A 23,746-nucleotide genomic window follows, 5' to 3' on the forward strand; every position below is an offset into this window, starting at 1 on the left:
TTTGGTGTACAAGACTTCTTTTGAAGATTAAGCATAATTCGTGGTTATGCAAAATTGTTTTGATGGATTATATTGGACCTTTGATTCAATTTGTTAATCGGTCCTCTTTGTAAAAAATTTTTATTTGGAAAATGATTCCTTATGTGTTTATTGCCCTTTTGTGGCATTTATGTTTGTCCATCACATGTTATTTAATGCATCATTGTTTTGGCCTTATTATTGTTTTATTAGAGATGTTTGTTGAGGTGAGATATGGGCACCTCGTGTTATATCATTTTAGATTGTCCAAATTGCCATATTATAGATGGTGGTTGAGGTGAGTTATGGGCACCTTGGGACTCTAGAATGATTTGGTATATGATCTCTAATTATGAGTGTGACACTCGTTGTTATGTCTTTTTAGATTGTCCACTTACCATATTATAGATGGTGGTTGAGGTGAGTTATGGGCACCTTGGGACTCTAGAATGATTTGATATATGAGTGTGTCACTAGTTTGTTCTTGTGCCATTGATATTATGGATGCTTCTAAGTAAATGTGATGGACATATGGTTTTTGAAACCTTAAATGTTTTAAGGTACATTTAAAATCAAGATGTTTTGGGATTATAACCCAACCTTTTATTTGTTTATGAATCTTATGAGTGCATTTGCACATTTGTGATTCCGTATGTTGTGCTCGTTGTGCACATGTGTTCTTGTGATTTCGCACAAGTATTCTAAGTGTTCTTGGTGTGTGTATGTTCACACATTTGTTCTCAAGAATTTTATTTTATCGATTATAGTATCTTGTTGAAGATATTTTTTACATGCATGTTATTGTTATGAGAATTCATTTTAAAAGGAGTATTGTTTTATTCGAGGTTTATTTTCATTACAAGTTTATTGCCTCAAAAGTCTTTTCCTTTTATGCCCATTATCTAAGTGTCATCATATGTAGACAAGAATTTTATTACACCTTCGTGTGTTTTTAGCCCTTTGTTGGCTTTTGCTCTCTTGGTCTAGTAGCTGAACACACTTGTCTTGAGTGTTTTTATATGTAGACAAGGCACGTTGATTCACACCATGGTGTGTGATTTTTAGCCTATGTTGGCGTTTGTGTCCTTGTTCTAGTCGCTTAAGATGTATGCCCATGGTTGGCTTATTTCATTCATTTCAAGTGCTATCATATGTAGACAAGAGATGTATTATGTTTTAGCCCATGATTGGCTTATTACTCTTGTTCTAGTAGCTGAACATACTTGGTTTTAAGTGTATTTTTTACGTAGACAAGAGATACTTTTTAGTCCATGTTGGCATGTATTCTCTTGTTCTTGTCGTAGATGCACTTATTTCAAGTATTATTATATGTAGACAAGAGGTTCTTTTACACACCTTTGTGTGTGTCTTTGGCCTTTAATGGCTTTTTATTCTTGATCTAGTAGCTTATACACTTGATTTATGGGTTTTGGAGGACTAATGAGGAAGTTGTTTGTAATGGATAAACTATTGTTGAAATTTGCAAAATTTCATTCATGACTTATGTTTTTCAAGTAACTCATATTTTTTGATATGAATATCAAGTTGATTTCTTAGCATTTAATCTATATATTAAGTGCTTATGGTTTTTGCCACCCTTATATGCAAAATGTGGATTTTGTCAATTAAGTATGACTTTCATAAATGATTTTAAAACCTTGTGAACTCTTGGGTTTATTTTACCTAAAGTATGCTTGGAGACTTCGTTTCTCTTGTTTGGGACTTCATTACATGTTTGAAGCATGATCATTAATGAGTTCTTTGAGTATTAATTCATTTAATGATAATATGCATATGCTCTTTATGGCCTTTTTTGGGCTCTCATTCAATAAAGCATAGGTATTTTATGCCTCTTCATAGGCTTCTTGTGGTATCCCTTTGTGGATTATTTTGTTATTCCTCATTATGGGGTTATATTTGTCCAATGTTGGACCTTATGAATGCATTATGCATTCTTGCAATTTATTTTTGCATAATGTGCTTCCGCTCATTTTTTGTTTTAACATAATGTATGATTTAGAAACTTTGGTTTTCTAAATTTTTCGTTTCATGCTAAAGTAATTATCATATTATACATAAATTTTGCACCTTGTTAGGAATGTTCCTTTTTAAGTAAAGTGCAAAGGTATTTTTTACTTGTTCTTTGTTGGTTTCTTTTCTCAGGATCTTGAAGATAAGAGAAAAGGAAGTCCCTTGGATAAAAGGTGCTCATCGATAAAGACATTGGAGGAAGATATTTACAATGGCATTCGTTCTGAAGGCTCTTGAAGCTTTGAGATTCTTCTTCTTGCTGTCTTCAACCTCTTCGTTCCCCCACGCAAAGCTTGAGGGGGGGGTGTTAAAATGTATCATTCAACATTTGTAATATTATATATATTTTATATATATAAAGTATAATACATATTCATATATGGTATATATGCATATGTATTATCCTAATTATATATATAAAATATATATTTCTCTATTTATAGGCATAGGGGTAGTTTAGACATTTCCAGTTTTACGCATATTCCATTTGGAATATGTTTGTAATTTTATCTTTTATTTTATTTTTTATTTTTTCCTTTTTCGTGGTTTGCGCAACCTAGGGTGGCTCCCCAAAGAGTCGTTGGGGAGCCCCCAACGATTCCTTTGGGAGCCCCCTAAGTGGCTCCTTTCTTGTGTTATAAATAAGGGTCTCCCCCTTTGTATTTTCTAATTCTTGAGGGAGCTTATGCTCCATTGTAATGGGGTTTTACCCCTTCTTCATTATTCTTCAATGATATGCAACTTAAGACATTATGTGCTTATGTTGTTTTCCTTTAATGGGTATATTTGCACTCCACGTGCATAAGTATGGGTTCATTATTGAACCCAATGTATTCCAAGTCACTTTCTAACATGCTCTTGATGGGTCTTCTGTTGGGTGCAACATAGGGGCCTGTGTGCATTAAGCCTCTCAAAGACAAATTTGACAGATGCATAATATTGGGCCAAAGTCTATTCTCCTTGTTGCAACTGGTAAATCTCCTGCTCAACCTGTAGTATACGACTGACATTGGTCTCATGCGAGTATGTATCTCGAAGATTATCCCACATTTGTTTGGCTGTGGTATAATAAATAAGACCATCAACTATATGAGGCTAAACACTATTCATTATCCATGACATGACAATATCATTGTCTTCTTCCCAGGTGACATATTTTTTAATCTTTTCAACTGGTTCCTGTTCTAACAGGATATGTTTCTTTCGATGACCAGAAACTGACATCATGAAGGTGCGAGACCACCTTGCATAGTTAGAATCGTCTAACTTAATCGAAGACCCGTATGAAAATGAGTTGGCAAAAGCCTTATATTCACCAAGAACCTCCTCCTTTTTATTATTGTCTTGAGCACTTAAATCTGCCATACTCAACTACAGGAACAAAGACAAAAAAAAAATATGCCTGGCAGATAGAATCTAAACAGGACCAACACCAAAACACAACCAACTCTTTATTTAAAACAGGATATTCCACTCATTTAAAACCACTCACCAGGGACAAAAAAAAATGTAGACAATGTCTGATCAGACCTCAACCGATATATGTTGTTGTGCGGTTCAGGACTCCATCAACAATATGTCCAGGTCCACGTTGAAATCTTGTTCTGTGATAATAATCTACACGATCCAAAAACAAATATTCATCTCAGATCTAATCAGTATTTCCAGATCTGATCGACGATGACCATCAAATCTCTATCCACGACCATTGAAGTTTTTCTCTTTTTGTTTTTGAACTACACTGATCAGATTTCCACCAGATCTGATCATCGACAACGATCCTGATTTCAGATCTGGATCTTCAATGCTTGACAGATCCCTGGGACTTCTGTCAGATCTGATTTCAGATCTGCGCCGACAACACCAACCAATGAATCAGATCTCCACCTGATCTGATTGCTTCCATCCACATTTCACAACACTTGCTGCAACTTCCCAGATCTGATTTCAGATCTACGCCGACAGCACCAACCAGTGAATCAGATTTTCACCTGATCTGATTGCTTCCATCCACGTTTCACGACACTTGCTGCAACTTCCCACAGTCAGCCACAGCAGCATCCCACGACCCACGATCAGCAACAGTATCCCAGGAGGGAACACTGCTCTGATACCATGTTGAAGCAGACACCCAGTTTTGAGGCTAGCAGCATCCAACGATAAACCCAAAAAGGGAGAGAGAGAGAGAGAGAGAGAGAGAGAGAGAGAGAGAGAGAGAGAGAGAGAGAGAGAGAGAGAGATTAATTCATTGATCCCTAATCCCTTTAAATAGGGATTAATCAAAGAAAGGTTCACAAAAAGAGTCACACATAATTTACTTAATTACGTATGACTATCCACACTTATAAATATTACTTTTTAACAGTTACCATTAATACTATATGACACATCATGCATATATAATTCCTTATCCCATATAATTTTCTAGTTAAAGGAAAGTGGACGTGATTGGATCATATGCTAGGATACAGTTCAATAAATTGTAGTATTTAGGTTGGTATGGTATAATGCACCTGCACACAATGTAGCAAATAAGGAATTAATCTCATTGTTATTAATGATCAAATCATTGAATATTTTGAATAAATCCTGAATTTTGAAACTATCTGTTATTAAATAAAAACCTAAGATTCCTAATAATAAACCAGAAGTGAAGATTTTGGTGGATAGGGATTCCATCCTGTATTGGAAGAAGGTGAGTATCATACCGTTGGATGTATTGTATGATATGGTACCATATCGTGAGATACAGCAGCTCCTTTGTGGCTTTTGAAATGTGAAAATTTACAAGAATGATCTATTTCTGAGATGTGATTATTTTATTTTTCTTTATGCTCAAATATAATGTTTGTTTAACTTAAAAAAATTAATTTGTTTTTCTGTATCTTATGATACAATATGATATAGTATGATGAATCTAATATTCTATATCTTAGACCCTTTCAGTACTCATGATATGCTTATTAGAACATCAATATAAAGTTTAAAGAAGCAAACAGGTGTATGGGAAATCCCAACTTGAAAACATTAATTAATTGATCATGATGTGAATGTGCATGCACGCTTCAGCCAAGAGATGATGCCTTGAATATTAGGAAAAAGAGAATATGGCTTCTCTTTAATTGATTTTCATAGTTATTTTCCATGCAAAAGTCATAACTGACTGGCACACATTCAGATTGATTTAAACTTTAAAGTTAGTTCTTCCTTTTGTAATTGCTTTGCATATTTTTTCATATCTCTGATATTTAGTTTGCAATTTACATATGTTGGTTTTGTAGGTTATAGATTTTCTTAAGAGTCATCTTGGAGGCAGTTACCAGCCACTTCTGGCTGGCAATTCTGTTTATGTAGACTTCCAATTTCTCAAGGTATAATTATTCGCCTTAACAACGTTTATTGGTCCATTGTCAAAGTTTTTGACATGATCAAATTAGAGTGCAGATCTTTTGTTCACTTTGTGATATATTCAATCAACTTTTTCTGTGAAAAGATTCACATGTTTATTTCCATTTGAGTGTAGGTGTGAATCTGAAACTGGTATTAGATAAGATTTTTTTGTAAATTTTATTATTTTGGTCAGAGGTGTGACATGATGCATTGAGATCAGTCATTCTTACAGTTATGTTTTCTCTTGATTAATGAGCCTGTCATCCACTGCTAATTTGTTGTTTTCTTTTTCTTTTCTTTTTCTCATGCTTATCTGGATAATTTTCTCTTCTTGGATCTTGAAGAATCTCTCAAGCGCTCAAGTAAAACTTTGGATAGAGAGGAGAAGATGAGACATCTGATTAACTTATTTTGTGAAATATTAAAAAGATTATCTATCTCCAATAACCCCTACATTTTGAGTTATGCGCCAGCTTGGAGGCATGTCATGTGAAAATTGAGACAAGCCATTATATTGCATTGCAGACTGCCTTTTTTTTTTTCAAGTCAAAGAGGTTTGCTTTAGTAGAACTATATGTATTCAATTTTTAGCATATCTAGTTTTACTTTGTAACGCACCAAAATTTAACCCAAATTTTTGAGATTTTTTTTTTATAACAGCGAAAATATTCAAATTAACCGGGTTAAACACTTCAGGCACATTACAGGAATCATCAAAGCAACTAACATTCATTTCATTTCTAATAAAAGTTTAAAACATAAGATCAGAGTTCAGAATAACTGAATAACACATTTAACAATAACCAAATTGAAATATAATATCTCGGAAACACAATAGATCATATATCTTGGTCTGCACATCATCCTTCAAGCACTCTTGATCTTTTACTCTTCTCCTGAAAAATAGTAAAATAATTTGTGTCAGACTACAACCAGTCTGCGTAGAAGAATACTATGATTTTGCAGAAGTACTGTGTAATAAGTATGCAATGTGATGAAATAACTATGAACAGTAAAGCATGATACTATGCATGACATGGATGAATACGTAACAAAAAACTAATTTATTACATATCACAATTCTAACTCACAAAAAAACATATCACGAATCATCACCTAATCAAATAAATAATCACAGGTTTAAACAATTAATCATATGCTCAATTAACTAATCACAGGTTACCATGTTCATGTATAAAGCTCATAATCATTTGTCTGAGTGATAAGAAGTTAAATTTAATATTTCTCTTGAATTATCCCGTGGGTACTCACAGACCAAAACTACCATAACAGAAGAGAATATTTGAGGGTTTATTATGCATTGGTGTCTTATTAACCCGAATGTCTAACTAAAACTTAAATCCTAAGGGAGCGGTTGAATAACCGAGAGAACCTCTAAAAGGCTCAAAACAATGATGCATCCTTAACTTCTGAAGAATAACGTGGAGCTACCACCTAGGACAAATTTGGTAGTCCGGGTCCTCTAACTCCGAGAACTGGGGACCAACGAGTCATTGCCGCTTGAAACAATAAGCACATGTCTCTGGAATTGTGTACTACTTACCCTCTTCAAGGTAAACCTGAATATGAGTGGGTTGCTATCTTATTAATTTGTATTTCTCTAATTATCAGGGTTTTTCTTGGTCTGAATCCAGTAGCTCAAAGACACTCAAAATTTTGAATCATACTACAGTAGTAGTAGACCCACAATTGTCCATACCCTAAATAGATATCTTAACCCACCTTTATCTATAAAATTACGCAGACCCACCCAAAGTGCTCTGATATCTTTAAACCATCAAGCACCAATGCCCTGGTACCTTTAAACTAGTTAGGCGAAAAATATTCATATATATTTGAATTTACATCTGTATTCATTTTATAATTTCGAGGACTAGTGTGTGACCCTCAAACTGGCTTGACACTTATGTGCCTACAGTCAACCGACTTGCAGGTTCGGTTAAGCGATCAACTCTTTTCTCAATGGTAAGTTGCCACAACCTATCATTAGGTTTTAAACTTGCAATGTCCCAACACATGGGGACGTGCGCTGACAACTCTTGCCAAATAAGCAGAGACCCGTTTGTTTCATTTAGAGAGCACACAGTGTAATATCAGATATTTGGTAAATAAAATTATATATTTTTTCGAACACATTCGCATTTGAACATTCTAAAAGATATACAACTTAGTTGGCATTTGATAATTTCAGAAAATATGTAGTTTATTAGGCATTTGAACTTTAGAAAATATGCAGCTTAACATGCATTTAAATATTAGAGATTATGCAGCTTAATAGCATTTGAACATTCTATAAAGTATGCATTTGAATATCAGAAATTTTGCAGTTTAATATGCACTTGAACCTCTGCAATTATGCAGCTTAATATGCACTTATCATCAAAGAATGTGCGGCTTGATATGCATTTGAACATCTCATAAAGTATGTAACTTAATAGACATTTGAATATCAGAAATTATGCAAATTAATAACAACTGAATATGCGACTTAGTATGCATTTTGAGCATCAACTTCTTATGCAGTTTGCAAATGCATTCGAACCTTAGACTTAATTTGCATCTAAATGTGCAATTGTACGTTTCAGGAAACATGCAGCTTCACTTATATATAACACCTATATATTTCCATAAGCGTGCCCTAACCTGCGTAGTAAGAGTATGTCATCACAGAGCGGGAGAGAGCCGCAGGAATGTAAAGACATTTAAACATGAACGTGCATCATTTCTTGTCTATATATGCACAAAGATGTGTGCAGAGAGATATTTTAATATGCAAAAACATAGGCACATAGCTGGGTTTTCAATATATAATACGCAGCCACGTATCGTTGTAGTTTCAAATGCCAAAAATGAGGATTGATTTCCAGTATGTATAAAGATACAGAAATGCAGACATACTAACATCCAAAAACAGACACATGCTTATTACACTTTAATTGACCAATTATACCTTCTGTACATGCTTCTATGATATCAAAAATCGATATGTGCCAGCCCACAATCTGGGACGCAATAATCTGAGTATTTCAAATACAGAGCTTGCAGTAATTTAAGTACAGAAACTAATTAGATCATGTCATAAAGTATCATAAGGTAACCCACGTCTGTGCAAGTCACTACGTATAGGACATTGCTGTTAAAATACATGTAATTCATATATATATATATATATATATATATTTATATATATATATCTATGTAATACCCGATAGGGGTATTTTAGTCATTTCACAAGTACCCGATAGGGGTACTTGTTTTTCTTCTTTTATTTTCCTGTTTATTTTTTGTAAATTATATTTTTAATTTTTATGTTTTTTGCTCACACAAAAGGGGCCCCACCATGTAGTCGATGGGGCCCCCAACGGTCACATTTGTGACCGTTGGGGGCTCCCAACGACTACATGGGGAGCCCCTAGGTGGCTCTCCTTTTAAGGCCTCTTGGCCATCCCCCCTCTCCTTCTCTTGTGTATAAATACGGGTGAACCCCTCTTGTATTTTTCACTTAAGAGAGCTCTCTCTCTTTTCAATAAGAGACTTTTATATTTTTATGTTGTGTTGTCTCTTGTGGGTTTTGGGTGTTAGCCCTTTTGTTTGTTCCTTAGTGGATGTTGTAAGTGCCTAATGCACTCTTTGCTTTTCCGCATATTTCATTACATGGTATCAAAGCCTTGTTTATGCTCTTCTTCTTAATATATCTAGTCGTATAGCTATATTTTTTTCTTGTTGTTTCTCTCTCCATTTACCCTCTTGTGAGTGTTTGAAATAGAAGGAGAACAAAAGATTGATCTCTCCTTCAAGCTCAATGGCTCCAACTACATGATGTGGGCCGCCGCTATGGAGAACAACCTCAAAGGTAAGAAACTTTGGGAATACGTTATGGGCACCATTCCGGAACCACAACTCCAACTAACTAAGATGGATGGTGATCAAGAAAAAGCTCTTGAAGGCATTGCCCACATGAAGGCCATTGAAGATCACCAATCTAAAGTGGAAGATTGGGAAAGCAAGCATGCCAAAATTCTTGCTTGGTTCATGAACAATGTGGAGCTCAAAATTTGCGCTAACATTGCCAAGTTTCGGATGGCGAATGAAGCATGGTTCTTTATGAAAGGTATGTTTACTCAAAAAGACCTTGCTCGTCAATTCTTTCTTCAAGAAAAAATCCGGACTATCAAGCAAAGAGAAATGAGTGTAAGGGATTACTTTAGCACTCTTGGTCCCCTATGGGATGAACTATCTTTACTAGAACCAAAATGGGTTTCTAGTGTGGATGTGGAATTAAGGAGAGAACAAATGGAAAAAGCGCACTTTTTCTAATTTTTACATGGGCTTAGGCCCGAATATGAACAAGTTAGATCTTCCCTCCTACATAGATCTAAGCCTCTTCCCTTGGAAGATGCCATTGCCGAAATATGCCAAGAAGAAACTCGTCTTGGCATGATTAAAGGAGGAGATGATGTCTTGGTCGTATCAAAACCCGACAACCATATGAAAGCTTACAAACCTCCACATTTTGGGAAGCAAAATAGTTATAATGGCAACTATAGAAAAGCCATTTGCCATCATTGTCAAGAGCCGGGTCATATAAGACCTAATTGCCCTAAGTTGAATGAAGCACCTAAAAATAAGGTTGCTTCCGTTGAAGAAGCTACTCAAAAGAAAGAGGAAGCCATCAAAGGAAATGAATCTTTTTCTCTTGCTCAACTATCGGAAGCACTACAAACTCTACTCAAGATACCATCAACTTCGGGTGCCGCCATAGCTTCTTCCTCTCCTCCAGGTATGTCGTCTTGAATCCTTGACTCTGGAGCTTCCTTTCATATGACCCCATTTGAAAATGAGCTTTCCGATTTATGTAATAATTATAAAAACTCTTATGTTTCAACTGCCGATGGTACATCCTTACAAGTAAAAAGTTTTGGAACTTTAAACTTTTCAAAAGATTTCTTTGTGCCAAACGTGAGAGTTGTACCTCAACTTAATTTAAATCTCCTCTCTGTTGCTCAAATATGTGATCATGGATGTGAAATCTCCTTCTCAACTAAGGATTGCTCTATACAGGATCTCCGGTCCGGGAAGCAGATTGGGCAAGGCCATAGGAGGGGAGATCTCTATTACATGAGCAACTTGAAACTCCCCACTAACTCTTTTTGTAACCATGTCCAAGATAAAAATATTGATATTTGGCATCAAAGACTTGGACATCCAAGTTTCTAAAAAATGTACTCCTTTCCATTTGGAAAGAAATTTTGTAATGAGAAACATTTTGTTTGCAAGAATTGTATTTTTGGCAAAATGAAATCTACTCCTTTTCCAAACCGAACTTTTGTGTCCAAAAGACCTTTTGAGTTAGTCCATTCGAACGTTTGGGGTCCTTCCCCCGTCATGTCTAAAGGAGGGTACTCCTATTACGTCACTTTTATCGATGACTACACTAGGTATGTATGAATCTACTTTCATCAAAGATCGTGTCCTAGGACTCCTCAACAAAACGGCTTGGCCGAAAGAAAGCATCGATATATCATGGAAACCACTAGGACACTCCTTATTTCCAAAGAAATTCCAAAGAATTTTTGGGCCGAAGCGGCCTTAACCTCAACTTATTTAATAAATAGAATGATATCTTCATCCTTACAAAATACATCTCCATACGAAAAACTATTTGAAAGAACACCTGACTTCAATAGATTAAGAGTGTTTGGATGTAAATGTTTTGTCCTTACTCATAAACGGGACAAATTATCTCCTAAAGCTATTGAATGTGTTTTCTTGGGATATGGAGAAAATCAAAAGGGTTTTAGATGTTTTGACTTGAAAAATAACAAACTCTATGTATCCAAAGATATAACATTTTTGGAAAATGAAAATGGTTTTGTGAAAACTAAAGATATTGACGAAAGTGAATATGCTTTTTTATTTGATCTTCTATCTCAAGAAGATGAGACTCCTCAAGAAGATGAAATCTCTAGTGAGTCTTTGAATGACCTAGAGGAAATTCCTCTTGATAATGTTATAGATAGACCAATCCAAACCTATGTTAGGCGTGGTCAACAAACTCAGATGAGCGCCTTAGAAAAATGCTCTCAAGGATCCAACCTAGAAGAAACCTCTTTAAGGAGATCCGGTCGGATCTCCAATCCTCCTAATAGGTTTGTTTCCTATGAGTCCCTAACTCCAAGATATAGAGCGTGTCTAATTGCGTTGCATTCATTTCATGAACCCTCACACTATAATGAGGCCAAAGATATTCCCCAATGGGTTGAAGCCATGAACTTAGAGCTTAGTGCCCTTGAAAAGGCAAAAACTTGGGAAATAACTTCGTTACCCTCTGGAAAGAAATCCATTGGATGTAGATGGGTCTTCAAAATTAAAACTAAGAGTGATGGTTCATTAGAACGTTATAAAGCACGATTAGTAGCTAAAGGATATGCTCAGGAATATGGTATAGATTATGAAGAAACCTTCGCACCTGTTGCTAGAATGACTAGTGTTAGGACTCTTATTGCTATTGCGTCAGTGAAAAAATGGCCTATCTATCAACTCGATGTTAAGAATGCATTTCTAAATGGTGAATTAAATGAAGAAGTTTACATGGATCCCCCACCAGGAGTATGTATTGGTAAAAATAAAATTCTCAAACTTAAAAAGGCATTATATGGTTTAAAACAAGCTCCAAAGGCTTGGCATGACAGATTTAGTAATGTAATGACAAGTTTGAATTTTCGTTCATGTTATACTGACACTGCGTTGTTTGTGAAAAGTGCAGGGTCTTCAGTAGTTATTTTACTACTTTATGTTGATGATATGATCATCACAGGAAGTGATGAGCAAGGCATTAATGATATTAAGAAGGTTTTGAAAGATAATTTTGATATGTCTGACCTTGGTTTCTTAAGATATTTTTTAGGAATTGAAGTGGCGTACTCTCCTCGAGGGTACATTCTCTCTCAGATGAAACTTGCTGCTGATATCTGTTCCAAATCTGGTATCTCCGATGATAAGAAGACAGAAACCCCAGAAGTCATCAATGCAAAATTAAGGTTGGAAGATGAAACACCTCTCGAGGATCCTACTCCCTACCGGCAACTTGTTGGGTCTCTAACCTACTTATCCATCACTCAGCCAGACATTGCTCATGCCGTCCACTCTGTCAGTCAGTTTCAACATGCACCTACAACCGTGCACATGAGTGCAGTCTTAATAATCGTCAGATATATCAAAAATACCATAACTAAGGGAGTTTTTCTTTCCTCTGCCTCGTCACTTGATTTAATTGCTTATACTGATGCAGATTGGGGAGGAAATCCCAATGACCGAGTCTCAACTACCGGATTTTGTGTTTTCTTAGGTGACTCTATGATTTCTTGGAGATGCAAGAAGCAACACAAAGTATATTTGTCCTCGACGGAAGCGGAATATCGTGCTATGGCCACTACTGTTAAAATATATGTAATTCATATATATATATAATACCCGATAGGGGTATTTCTGTCATTTCACAAGTACTCGATAGGGGTACTTGTTTTTCTTAGTTTATTTTTCTCTTTATTTTTTTGTAATATGTATTTTTTATTTTTTTGTTTTTTGCTCACTAAAAAGGGGCCCCACCATGTAGTCGATGGGGCCTCCAACGGTCACATTAGTGACCGTTGGGGGCTCCCAACGACTACATGGGGAGCCCCCTAGGTGGCTCTCCTTTTAAGGCCTCTTGGCCCTCTCCCTCTCCTTCTCTTGTGTATAAATAGGGGTGCTCCCCTCTTGTATTTCTGACTCTTGAGAGCTCTCTCTCTTTCAATAAGAGGCATTTATATTTTTATGTTGTGTTGTCTCTTGTGGGTTTGGGTATTAGCCCCTCTTTGTTTGTTCATTAGTAGATGTTGTAAGTGCTTTGTGCACTCTTTGCTTTTCCGCATATTTCATTACATGGTATCAGAGCCTTGGTTTATGCTCTTCTTTTTAATATAGCTAGTGGTGTAGCTATATTTGTTTTTTTGTTTCTCTCTCCTTGATATTCTCTTGTAAGTGGTTGTTATGGAAGGAGAACAAAAGATTGATCTCTCCTTCAAGCTCAATGGTTCCAACTACATGATGTGGGCCGCCGCCATGGAAAACAACCTCAAAGGGAAAAAACTTTGGGGATACGTTATGGGCACCATTCCGGAACCACAACTCCAACTAACTAAGATGGAAGGCGATCAAGAAAAAGCTCTTGAAGGAGATGCCCGCATAAAGGCCATTGAAGATCACCAATCTAAAATAGAAGATTGGGAGAGTAAGCATGCCAAGATTCTTGCTTGGTTCATGAATAATGTGGAGCTCAAGATTTGCGCCAACATTGCCAAATTTAGGATGACAAATGAAGCATGGTTCTTCATGAAAGGTATGTTTACACAAAAAGACCTTGCTCGTCAATTCTTTCTTCAAGAAAAAATCCGGACTATCAAGCAAGGAGAAATGAGTGTTAGGGATTACTTTAGCACTCTTGGTCCTCTATGGGATGAGCTATCCTTACTAGAACCAAAATGGGTTTCTAGTATAGATGTGGAATTAAGGAGAGAACAAATGGAAAAAGAACACTTTTTCCAATTTTTACATGGGCTTAGGCCCGAATATGAACAAGTGAGATCCTCCCTCCTACATAGATCAAAGCCTCTTCCCTTGGAAGATGCCATAGCCGAAATATGCCAAGAAGAAACCCGTCTTGGCATGATTAAAGGAGGAAATGATGTCTTGGCCGTATCCAAACCCGGCAACCATATGAAAACCTACAAACCTCCACATTTTGGAAGACAAAATAACTATAATGGCAACTATAGAAAAGCCATTTGCCATCATTGTCAAGAACCGGGTCATATAAGACCTAATTGCCCTAAGTTGAATGAAGCACCAAAAAAGAAAGTTGCTTCCGTTGAAGAAGCTACTCAAAAGAAAGAGGAAGCAATCAAAGGAACAAACTCTTTTTCTCTTGCTCAACTATCGGTGGCACTACAAACTCTACTCAAGATTCCATCAACTTCGGGTGCCGCTGTAGCTTCCTCCTCTCCTCCAGGTATGTCGTCTTGGATCCTTGACTCTGGAGCTTCCTTTCATATGACCCCCCTTGAAAATGAGCTTTCCGATTTATGTAATAACTTTAAAAACTCCTATGTTTCAACTGCCGATGGTACATCTTTACAAGTTAAAAGTCTTGGAACCTTAAACTTTTTAAAAGACTTCTTTGTGCCAAACGTGAGAGTTGTACCTCAACTTAATTTAAATCTCCTCTCTGTTGCTCAAATATGCGATCATGGATGTAAAATCTCCTTCTCAACTAAGGATTGCTCTATACAGGATCTCCGGTCCGGAAAGCTGATTGGGCAAGGCCATAGAAGAGGAGATCTCTATTACATGAGCAACTTGAAACTCCCCATGAACTCTTTTTGTAACCATGTCCAAGATAAAAATATTGATATTTGGCATCAAAGACTTGGACATCCAAGTTTCTCAAAAATGTACTCTTTTCCATTTGGAAAGAAATTTTGTAACGAGAAACATTTTGTTTGCAAGAATTGTATTTTTGGCAAAATGAAATCTACTCCTTTTCCAAACCGGACTTTTGTATCCAAAAGACCTTTTGAGTTAGTCCATTCGGACGTTTGGGGCCCTTCCCCCGTCATGTCTAAAGGAGGGTACTCCTATTATGTCACTTTCATCGATGACTATACTAGGTATGTATGGATCTACTTTCTCAATTTAAAATCCGAAGTCTTTGAGTTTTTTAAAAAATTTCATATGATAGTTAAAAATCAATTTTCAAGTAATATCTCTACTCTTAGATCCGATTCGGGTGGAGAATATTTATCAAATGAATTTCAAAACTATTTAGAAGTAAATGGGATTTGTCATCAAAGATCGTGTCCTAGGACTCCTCAACAAAACGGCTTGGCCGAAAGAAAGCATCGACATATCATGGAAACCACTAGGACACTCCTTATTTCCAAAGAAATTCCAAAGAATTTTTGGACCGAAGCGGCCTTAACCTCAACTTATTTAATAAATAGAATGATATCTTCATCCTTACAAAATACATCTCCATACGAAAAACTATTTGAAAGAACACCTGACTTCAATAGATTAAGAGTGTTTGGATGTAAATGTTTTGTCCTTACTCATAAACGGGACAAATTATCTCCTAAAGCTATTGAATGTGTCTTCTTGGGTTATGGAGAAAATCAAAAGGGTTTTAGATGTTTTGACTTGAAAAATAACAAACTCTATGTATCCAAAGATGTAACATTTTTGGAAAATGAAAATGGTTTTGTGAAAACTAAAGATATTGACGAAAGTGAATATACTTTTTTATTTGATCTTCTATCTCAAGAAGATGAGACTCCTCAAGAAGAGGAAATCTCTAATGAGTCTTTGAATGACCTAGAGGAAATCCCTCTTGATAATGCTGTAGATGAGAATAATAGACCAATCCAAACATATGTTAGGCGTGGTCAACAAACTCAGATAAGTGCCTTAGAAAAATACTCTCAAGGATCCGACATTGAAGAAACATCTTTAAGGAGATCCAGTCGGATCTCCAATCCTCCAAATAGGTTTGTTTCTTATGAGTCCCTAACTCCTAGATATAGAGCATGTCTAATTGCATTACATTCATTTCATGAACCTTCACACTATAATGAGGCCAAAAATATTCCCCAATGGGTTGAAGCCATGAACTTAGAGCTTAGTGCCCTTGAAAAAGCAAAAACTTGGGAAATAACTTCGTTACCCACTGGAAAGAAATCAATAGGGTGTAGATGGGTCTTCAAAATTAAAACCAATAGTGATGGTTCATTAGAACGTTATAAAGCACGATTAGTAGCTAAAGGATATGCTCAGGAATATGGTATAGATTATGAAGAAACCTTCGCACTTGTTGCTAGAATGACTAGTGTTAGGACTCTTATTGCTATTGCGTCTGTAAAGAAATGGCCTATCTATCAACTTGATGTTAAGAATGCATTTCTAAATGGCGAATTAAATGAAGAAGTTTACATGGATCCCCTACCAGGAGTATGTATTGGTAAAAATAATATTCTTAAACTTAAAAAGGCATTGTATGGTTTAAAACAAGCTCCAAAGGCTTGGCATGACAGATTTAGTAATGTAATGACAAGTTTAAATTTTCGTTCATGTTATACTGACACTGCTTTGTTTGTGAAAAGTGCAGGGTCTTCTGTAGTTATTTTACTACTTTATGTTGATGATATGATCATCACAGGAAGTGATGAGCAATGCATTAATGATATTAAAAAGGTTTTGAAAGAAAATTTTGATATGTCTGACCTTGGTTTCTTAAGATATTTTTTAGGAATTGAAGTGGCGTACTCTCCTCGAGGGTACATTCTCTCTCAGATGAAACTTGCTGCTGACATCTGTTCCAAATCGGGTATCTCCGATGACAAGAAGACAGAAACCCCAGAAGTCATCAATGCAAAATTAAGGTTGGAAGATGGAACACCTCTCGAGGATCCTACTCCCTACCGGCAACTTGTTGGGTCTCTAACCTACCTATCCATCACACGGCCACTCTGTCAGTCAGTTTCAACATGCACCTACAACCGTGCACATGAGTGCAGTCTTAAGGATTGTCAGATATATCAAAAATACCATAACTAAGGGAGTTTTTCTTTCTTCTGCCTCGTCACTTGATTTAATTGCTTATACTGATGCAGATTGGGGAGGAAAACTTAATGACCGTGTCTCAACTACCGGTTTTTGTGTTTTCTTAGGTGACTATGATTTCGTGGAGATGCAAGAAGCAACACAAAGTATCATTGTCCTCGACGGAAGCAGAATATCGTGCTATGTCCACTACAACCATGGAACTTGTGTGGCTAAGAAGCCTCCTCAGTGATATGGGCATTGTCATCTCTACTCCTTCGAAGATGTGTTGTGACAACAAAAGCGCAATCTATATTGCAAGCAATCACACCTTCCATGAGCGTACTAAACATATTGAGATGGACTGCCATTACGTTCGAGATGAATACCTAAGAGGAACTATAGCACTACCTTACATCACATCAGAGTACCAGTTGGCGGACTTCTTCACTAAGGCTCTTGCGGCTCCTCGGTTTTTGTTTCTCCTTAACAAGCTTTCGGTTATATCCCCGTAAAGCTTGAGGGAGGGTGTTAAAATATATGTAATTCATATATATATATATATAATACCCGATAGGGGTATTTCTGTCATTTCACAAGTACCCGATAGGGGTACTTGTTTTTCTTAGTTTATTTTTCTCTTTATTTTTTTGTAATATGTATTTTTTATTTTTTTGTTTTTTGCTCACTAAAAAGGGGCCCCACCATGTAGTCGATGGGGCCTCCAACGGTCACATTAGTGACCGTTGGGGGCTCCCAACGACTACATGGGGAGCCCCCTAGGTGGCTCTCCTTTTAAGGCCTCTTGGCCCTCTCCCTCTCCTTCTCTTGTGTATAAATAGGGGTGCTCCCCTCTTGTATTTCTGACTCTTGAGAGCTCTCTCTCTTTCAATAAGAGGCATTTATATTTTTATGTTGTGTTGTCTCTTGTGGGTTTGGGTATTAGCCCCTCTTTGTTTGTTCATTAGTAGATGTTGTAAGTGCTTTGTGCACTCTTTGCTTTTTCGCATATTTCATTACAACTACAACCATGGAACTTGTGTGGCTAAGAAGCCTCCTCAGTGATATGGGCATTGTCATCTCTACTCCTTCGAAGATGTGTTGCGACAATAAAAGCGCAATCTATATTGCAAGCAATCACACCTTTCATGAGCGCACTAAGCATATTGAGATGGACTGCCATTACGTACGTGATGAATACCTAAGAGGAACCATAGCACTACCTTACGTCACATCAGAGTACCAGTTGGCGGACTTCTTCACTAAGGCTCTTGCTGCTCCTCGCTTTTTGTTTCTCCTTAACAAGCTTTCGGTTATATCCCCGTAAAGCTTGAGGGAGGGTGTTAAAATACATGTAATTCATATATATATATATATTTATATATATATATATATGTAATACCCGATAGGGGTATTTTAGTCATTTCACAAGTACCCGATAGGGGTACTTGTTTTTCTTCTTTTATTTTCCTGTTTATTTTTTGTAAATTATATTTTTAATTTTTATGTTTTTTGCTCACACAAAAGGGGCCCCACCATGTAGTCGATGGGGGCACCCAAGGGTCACATTTGTGACCATTGGGGGCTCCCAACGACTACATGGGGAGCCCCTAGGTGGCTCTCCTTTTAAGGCCTCTTGGCCATCCCCCTTCTCCTTCTTTTGTGTATAAATAGGGGTGAACCCCTCTTGTATTTTTCACTCTTGAGAGCTCTCTCTCTTTTTCAATAAGAGACATTTATATTTTTATGTTGTGTTGTCTCTTGTGGGTTTGGGTGTTAGCCCTTTTGTTTGTTCCTTAGTGGATGTTGTAAGTGCTTAATGCACTCTTTGCTTTTCCGCATATTTCATTACAATTGCCAGTTCAAACCCCACCAGTATATGGGTGGTTGAATAACTGTCTACGAAGTTGAACATGCCTCTGGCCTGTTTGCTTGGCTAAGAAGTTGTTTGTAAAGGGACCTAATTCCTCCAGTTCTACTACCAAATAAAACTGTTGTATTTGATTATGTAAACCGTTAGCCCCCTTTGCTATATTAGGAAAACTAAAGAAACTACAAAGGTACAGATCCATGTTACTCTTATTGGAATGTCTAAACACATACACGAAGATTGAAGAGTTTCAACAACTTATACGAGTTCAGAAATTTCAGCTGCTTCACCATATTTTCAGGGTACCCACATAAAGATCGTATGTCCCCAAATATACGTTTATTCAGAAATCCTTGGAGACAAACACTCGTTAGTTACCAACTCTGATTCTAACCCCTCAAGTCTGATCATAAACAAAAAAAAAACGGAATCCCCCTTCCAAATCTTCGATTCTTTTTCATTTAGGTTGTGCTACAACTCACAAAGAACTTGATTCACAGCACACTACAAAATCAGAAAACCCCTACCTTTTCTGAAGCTTCTTTTCCCTTGCTGCTGTGATTTGGGTGCAGCCGTGCGCCCCTTCTTCCTTGATCGTGCAGCAGAGAGAGAGAGAACGAGAGGGATATGAGATAATGAAAGGGAGAAGGCAATGAAGATTTAAGATGTGCGTGAGAGGGAGGGTCAGGAGAGAACGTGGGGAAAAAGGAGAAAGATTGTGGGAGGGGAAGAGGTGGGTCGGTTACCCCCATTCTAGCTGCGTGAATAGTGCTTTCACGCAGCTGCCCCCCTCTCATCTTATTTTCTAAAAATGTGTGTTTTTTTTTTCTTTTTAACGTGTAACATTTTTCCTCAACGAGTTTGGATCACGCGTCCTCGTGATCCGCAACCCATTTATGTCTTTGGGTCCATGTTTTGGGCCCATCCGGATCCATCCGTGGATCCGTTTTTTTTTAAACCATGTTCTAATGGTGAAATGCAATATGGGTTCAAGATCCGCTTTGTTCAGGAATTCCTCTAAGAAATTCGGATCCAAGGATCCAAAACTTCCTATTTATTACCATGATTTGCAATCATGGATCCAAATACACTATCATGGATTCCAAGCAACTTACTTTGGATCCAAGAAAAATTTTAATACCCATACACTTCTGATGAACAAAATTAAAATCTATAATTAGATATTCATTTGGATTCAATATCAAAGATCCGATTAATATAGTAAGTGATGCAGAGCAGGACCGAGCAACCGGACCTTCACAGTGTGACCCAGGCGCGGGACTGGACCTGTACAAGGGGATCGATGATCGGACCCAAGTATTGGATCCGACCTCGAGCACGGTGCCACGATGTAGGGATACACCCCTGCGTACATACTCTCGACGAGCGAAGAATGGAAACAGTGCACCGCACGTCAACAGCCCCAACAAGAGTTGAGAGCATCGGGTCTCGGTCCCGGGTTCCGGATTCGAGATCCAGACCCGGTGCGCAGCCTTTTAAATGCCCAACCCTAGGGTTACATGAAGTTGAAGAATATTGAGGAGTTATCTTTTTTTTATTGTTTTCTCTCTTTTCTATCAATATTTGTTTCAATGCAGCCGTTATTTCTGTTTCTCTTTAATTCCTTTCATCATTGTATCTCCCTTTTTAATAAGTGAATCAACATATTTTGATTGGTTTACATATCTTCGCTGTATCAAAGTGGTATCAGAGCACAACCCCTCCTCCTTGATCGGCAACATGGCACAAGAAGCGAGGGACGATCCTACAAGCGGGAAGGAGCGTGAGGAATCAGGTACCATCAACGAAGATCTGATGATGCGGATGATCGACATGATGACAAAGATTCAAGAAAATCTGCTACGCGTAAGCAAGGACGTAGCCGTCATGTCAAGGCGTTTGGATGGAATCGAAGGACAGATCGTCGTTCTTGAGTCGTCGGTGGAGCTGAGCGCGACGTCAATGCTGAAAACAGGAGCGGGATTGGGTGACGGTGCAACCAGTCACGTAGATGCTACTGCAACCGAACCAGTCCAGCTGATTTACCCTCCAGCTGGCCGCGCCATCGCTCAACACTTGGTACCTTTTCTACACACAGACTCGGTAACGACTGCGAATCAGGCAGTCAGAGCCCTCCAATCGAACCAGCGGGCCATTAAAGGATCTCCCAACACCGGCCTAGGTGCGCAGGCCTGGCCTCGAGCCATGGCCAAGGCACTGCAGGCCAGCCATGGCCTGCAGGGCCCGAGCGTGACGCCGGGCCAGGTTACAGGCGCGACTGTGTCAGCCCGAGTCAGGGCTGACCTAGCATTCTTCCCGGAGCTCGTGCGTGGTGGTTCGGTCGCAGCCCACCAGCTAGCAGTGGAGTGTGGTCCCTTGTGGATTGGACCGAACCTGACAGGGTCCGGCCCGGAGCCTACGGTGACAGGGCCCAGACCCGGGTTTCGGGGACTGTCCTTTGGGTCCCAAGGAGCGGGTCCGAGCCTCGAGCCCCATTATTCGACCTACCCAGTTGGGTCCGGTTCGCGGGTTGTCCCGAATCTGACCCAACCTAATAATTTTGACCCTAATGCACGATCCAATACCGACCCAAACTTACATCGGACCCGAACGGAGCTCCAGTTTGAATTTGAGCTTTGTCAAAACCAGACCCATCCTATTATGGATCAAGGATCGAGTTCTAACCAGGCCTTTTCCCACCACAACTCGATCCATGATCCTACCTATCTCATTCTGGGTCCGACGAATAGCTTAGGTCTTGACCCGATCCAGATCCAATCGGGTGAGTCATCCGAGTACTACACAAACCAGATCCAATACCCGTACCAAACCCCAAACCCGTCCCCGATCCAGAACCTTGCCCCATACCAGACACACTACCCCTACCCTAACCCAACCCATAACCCAAACCCATATTACCCCATTCCTACCAACCCAGAACCCGTGAACCGAGCAGCCCTTCCACCTTTAGTAGGACCCCCTACTATACCGGTGCCTCAACGTCGGCCGTAGATGGCTCCCACCCAAGGGTGGGCCAGACCGAGACAACTTCAAGCAGTGGCTACTCCGATCCCACATGGACCAGCGCAACTAGGGATGGCAGTGGACCGGGGGAAAGCGGGGCCCCGCCCCGCCTCGCCCCGTTTGGACCGGGGATGAAGGGTATGAAACGGGGATGGAGGCGGGGATGAAGGTTAAAATCCATCCCCGTCCGGGGGTGGAGGCGGGGATGGACTGGCACGTTCCCCCGCCCCGCCCCGCCCCCGGCCCATCCCCGTCCCGGCCCCGCCCCATCCCCGCCCCCAACTCAGATGAACTGTTTACTAACCCTAACTCCCTTCCCTAATTTCCTAACCCTGGAGCCGGGCGACGTTACTGTGCACGTAGGACGCCGGGTTCTCGATAGCGTACCGGACTCCGGCCTGGGCGGCAAGGTGCATCACGTGGGTGAAGGCGACGAGGTCGAAGAGCTTGGCCAGGAGCCGGGCGTCGTTGATGTCGCCGGCGATGACGAAGACGCCGTGGTCGCCGAGGATTCGACGGCGGGCCTTCTTGAGCGAGGGGTCGTAGTAGTCGTTGAAGTTGTCGAGGCCGACGACACCGTCACCGCGCTTCCGGAGGGCAAGCGAGACGTGGGTGCCGACAAAGCCAGCGGCGCCGGTGACGAGCACGCTCATCCCGCGGGGTCGGGGACGGGGGCGGGGTCGGGACGGGGACGGGGCGGGGGCGGGGCGGGGGCGGGGACGGGGACGGGGACGGGGCGGGGGTGGAGGACATGAAACGGGGATGAAGGCGGGGGTGGAGGATAAAATCCATCCCCGCCGCGGAGGCGGGGCGGGGGTGGAGGATAAAATTTTGAGGCGGGGCGGGGGTGGAAACCTTGTCCCCCGCCCCGCCCCGCCCCACTGCCATCCCTAAGCGCAACCTGAGCGCCGACCACATGTCAATGGAATCCTTCAGCATCCGCCTCCAGTCGAGCAGTACCATGACGAAGATGACGCTGCCATGATGGACGATGAAGCCTTTTGGAACGAGTACCCTGTTAAATTATGTAATCAAACTTGTAATTTCGTATATATATTTTATATATATAAGGTAATACATATACATATATATAATATATGTATATGTATTTACCAATTATATATATAAAATATATATATTCCTATTAGGGGTAGTTTAGGCATTTTACACATATTCTTTTTCGAGAATATGTTTTTGTATTTTCTCTTTTTCTTTTTCTTTATTTCTTTTTCTTTTAATTTAATGCATTGTACTCCCTTGGGAGGGGCCCAACACACTAGTCGTTGGACCCCTCCAACGGTCACATTTGTGACTGTTGGAGGGGCTCCAACGACTATGTGGAGCCCCCCTCCAAGGTCTCCTAAAGCCCTATAAAGATGGGCACTCCCTCTTGTATTTCTCTTAAGGTGTTGGGGTTTATTGCCCAACCTTTTTATTGTTTATGAAACTTATGAGTGCATTTGCACATTTGTGATTTTGTATTTTGTGCTTTTTGTGCACAAGTGTTCCAAGTGTTCTTGGTGTGTGTATGTTCACACATTTATATTGTTCCATCGACTATAGTATCTTGTTGAAGATACTTTTACATGGTATCAGAGCCTCGTTGAAGAAGTAATTGCGATTTTCCTCCGTTTGAGTATCTTGAAAAGCGTGCCTTCAAGCTTTTTGAGATTGAAGTGGATCATCTTCTTCGGGCAATATTTTAGAAGCCTCTTTTATCAAGAAAGACGCGGAAAATACTTAAGGTACGTATTATTT

At 39.2% G+C, this 23,746-nt stretch overlaps 1 protein-coding gene across 2 annotated transcripts in view; it reads left to right on the top strand.

Moving 5' to 3' along the window:
- LOC149832590 (oligoribonuclease-like) overlaps positions 1 to 23,746 on the top strand; it is a 48,794-nt gene that overhangs the window by 13,169 nt on the left and 11,879 nt on the right. For both annotated transcript variants that reach the window (XM_090014597.1, XM_090014596.1), the window contains exon 7: positions 5,331 to 5,420. In XM_090014597.1, the coding sequence (XP_089870723.1) occupies positions 5,331 to 5,420 (90 nt within the window). The remainder of the gene's footprint in view (positions 1 to 5,330; positions 5,421 to 23,746) is intronic.

Source organism: Nuphar pumila, chromosome 7 (genome assembly GCF_984573655.1).
Source record: "Nuphar pumila chromosome 7, dmNupPumi1.hap1.1, whole genome shotgun sequence".
NCBI lineage: Eukaryota > Viridiplantae > Streptophyta > Magnoliopsida > Nymphaeales > Nymphaeaceae > Nuphar > Nuphar pumila.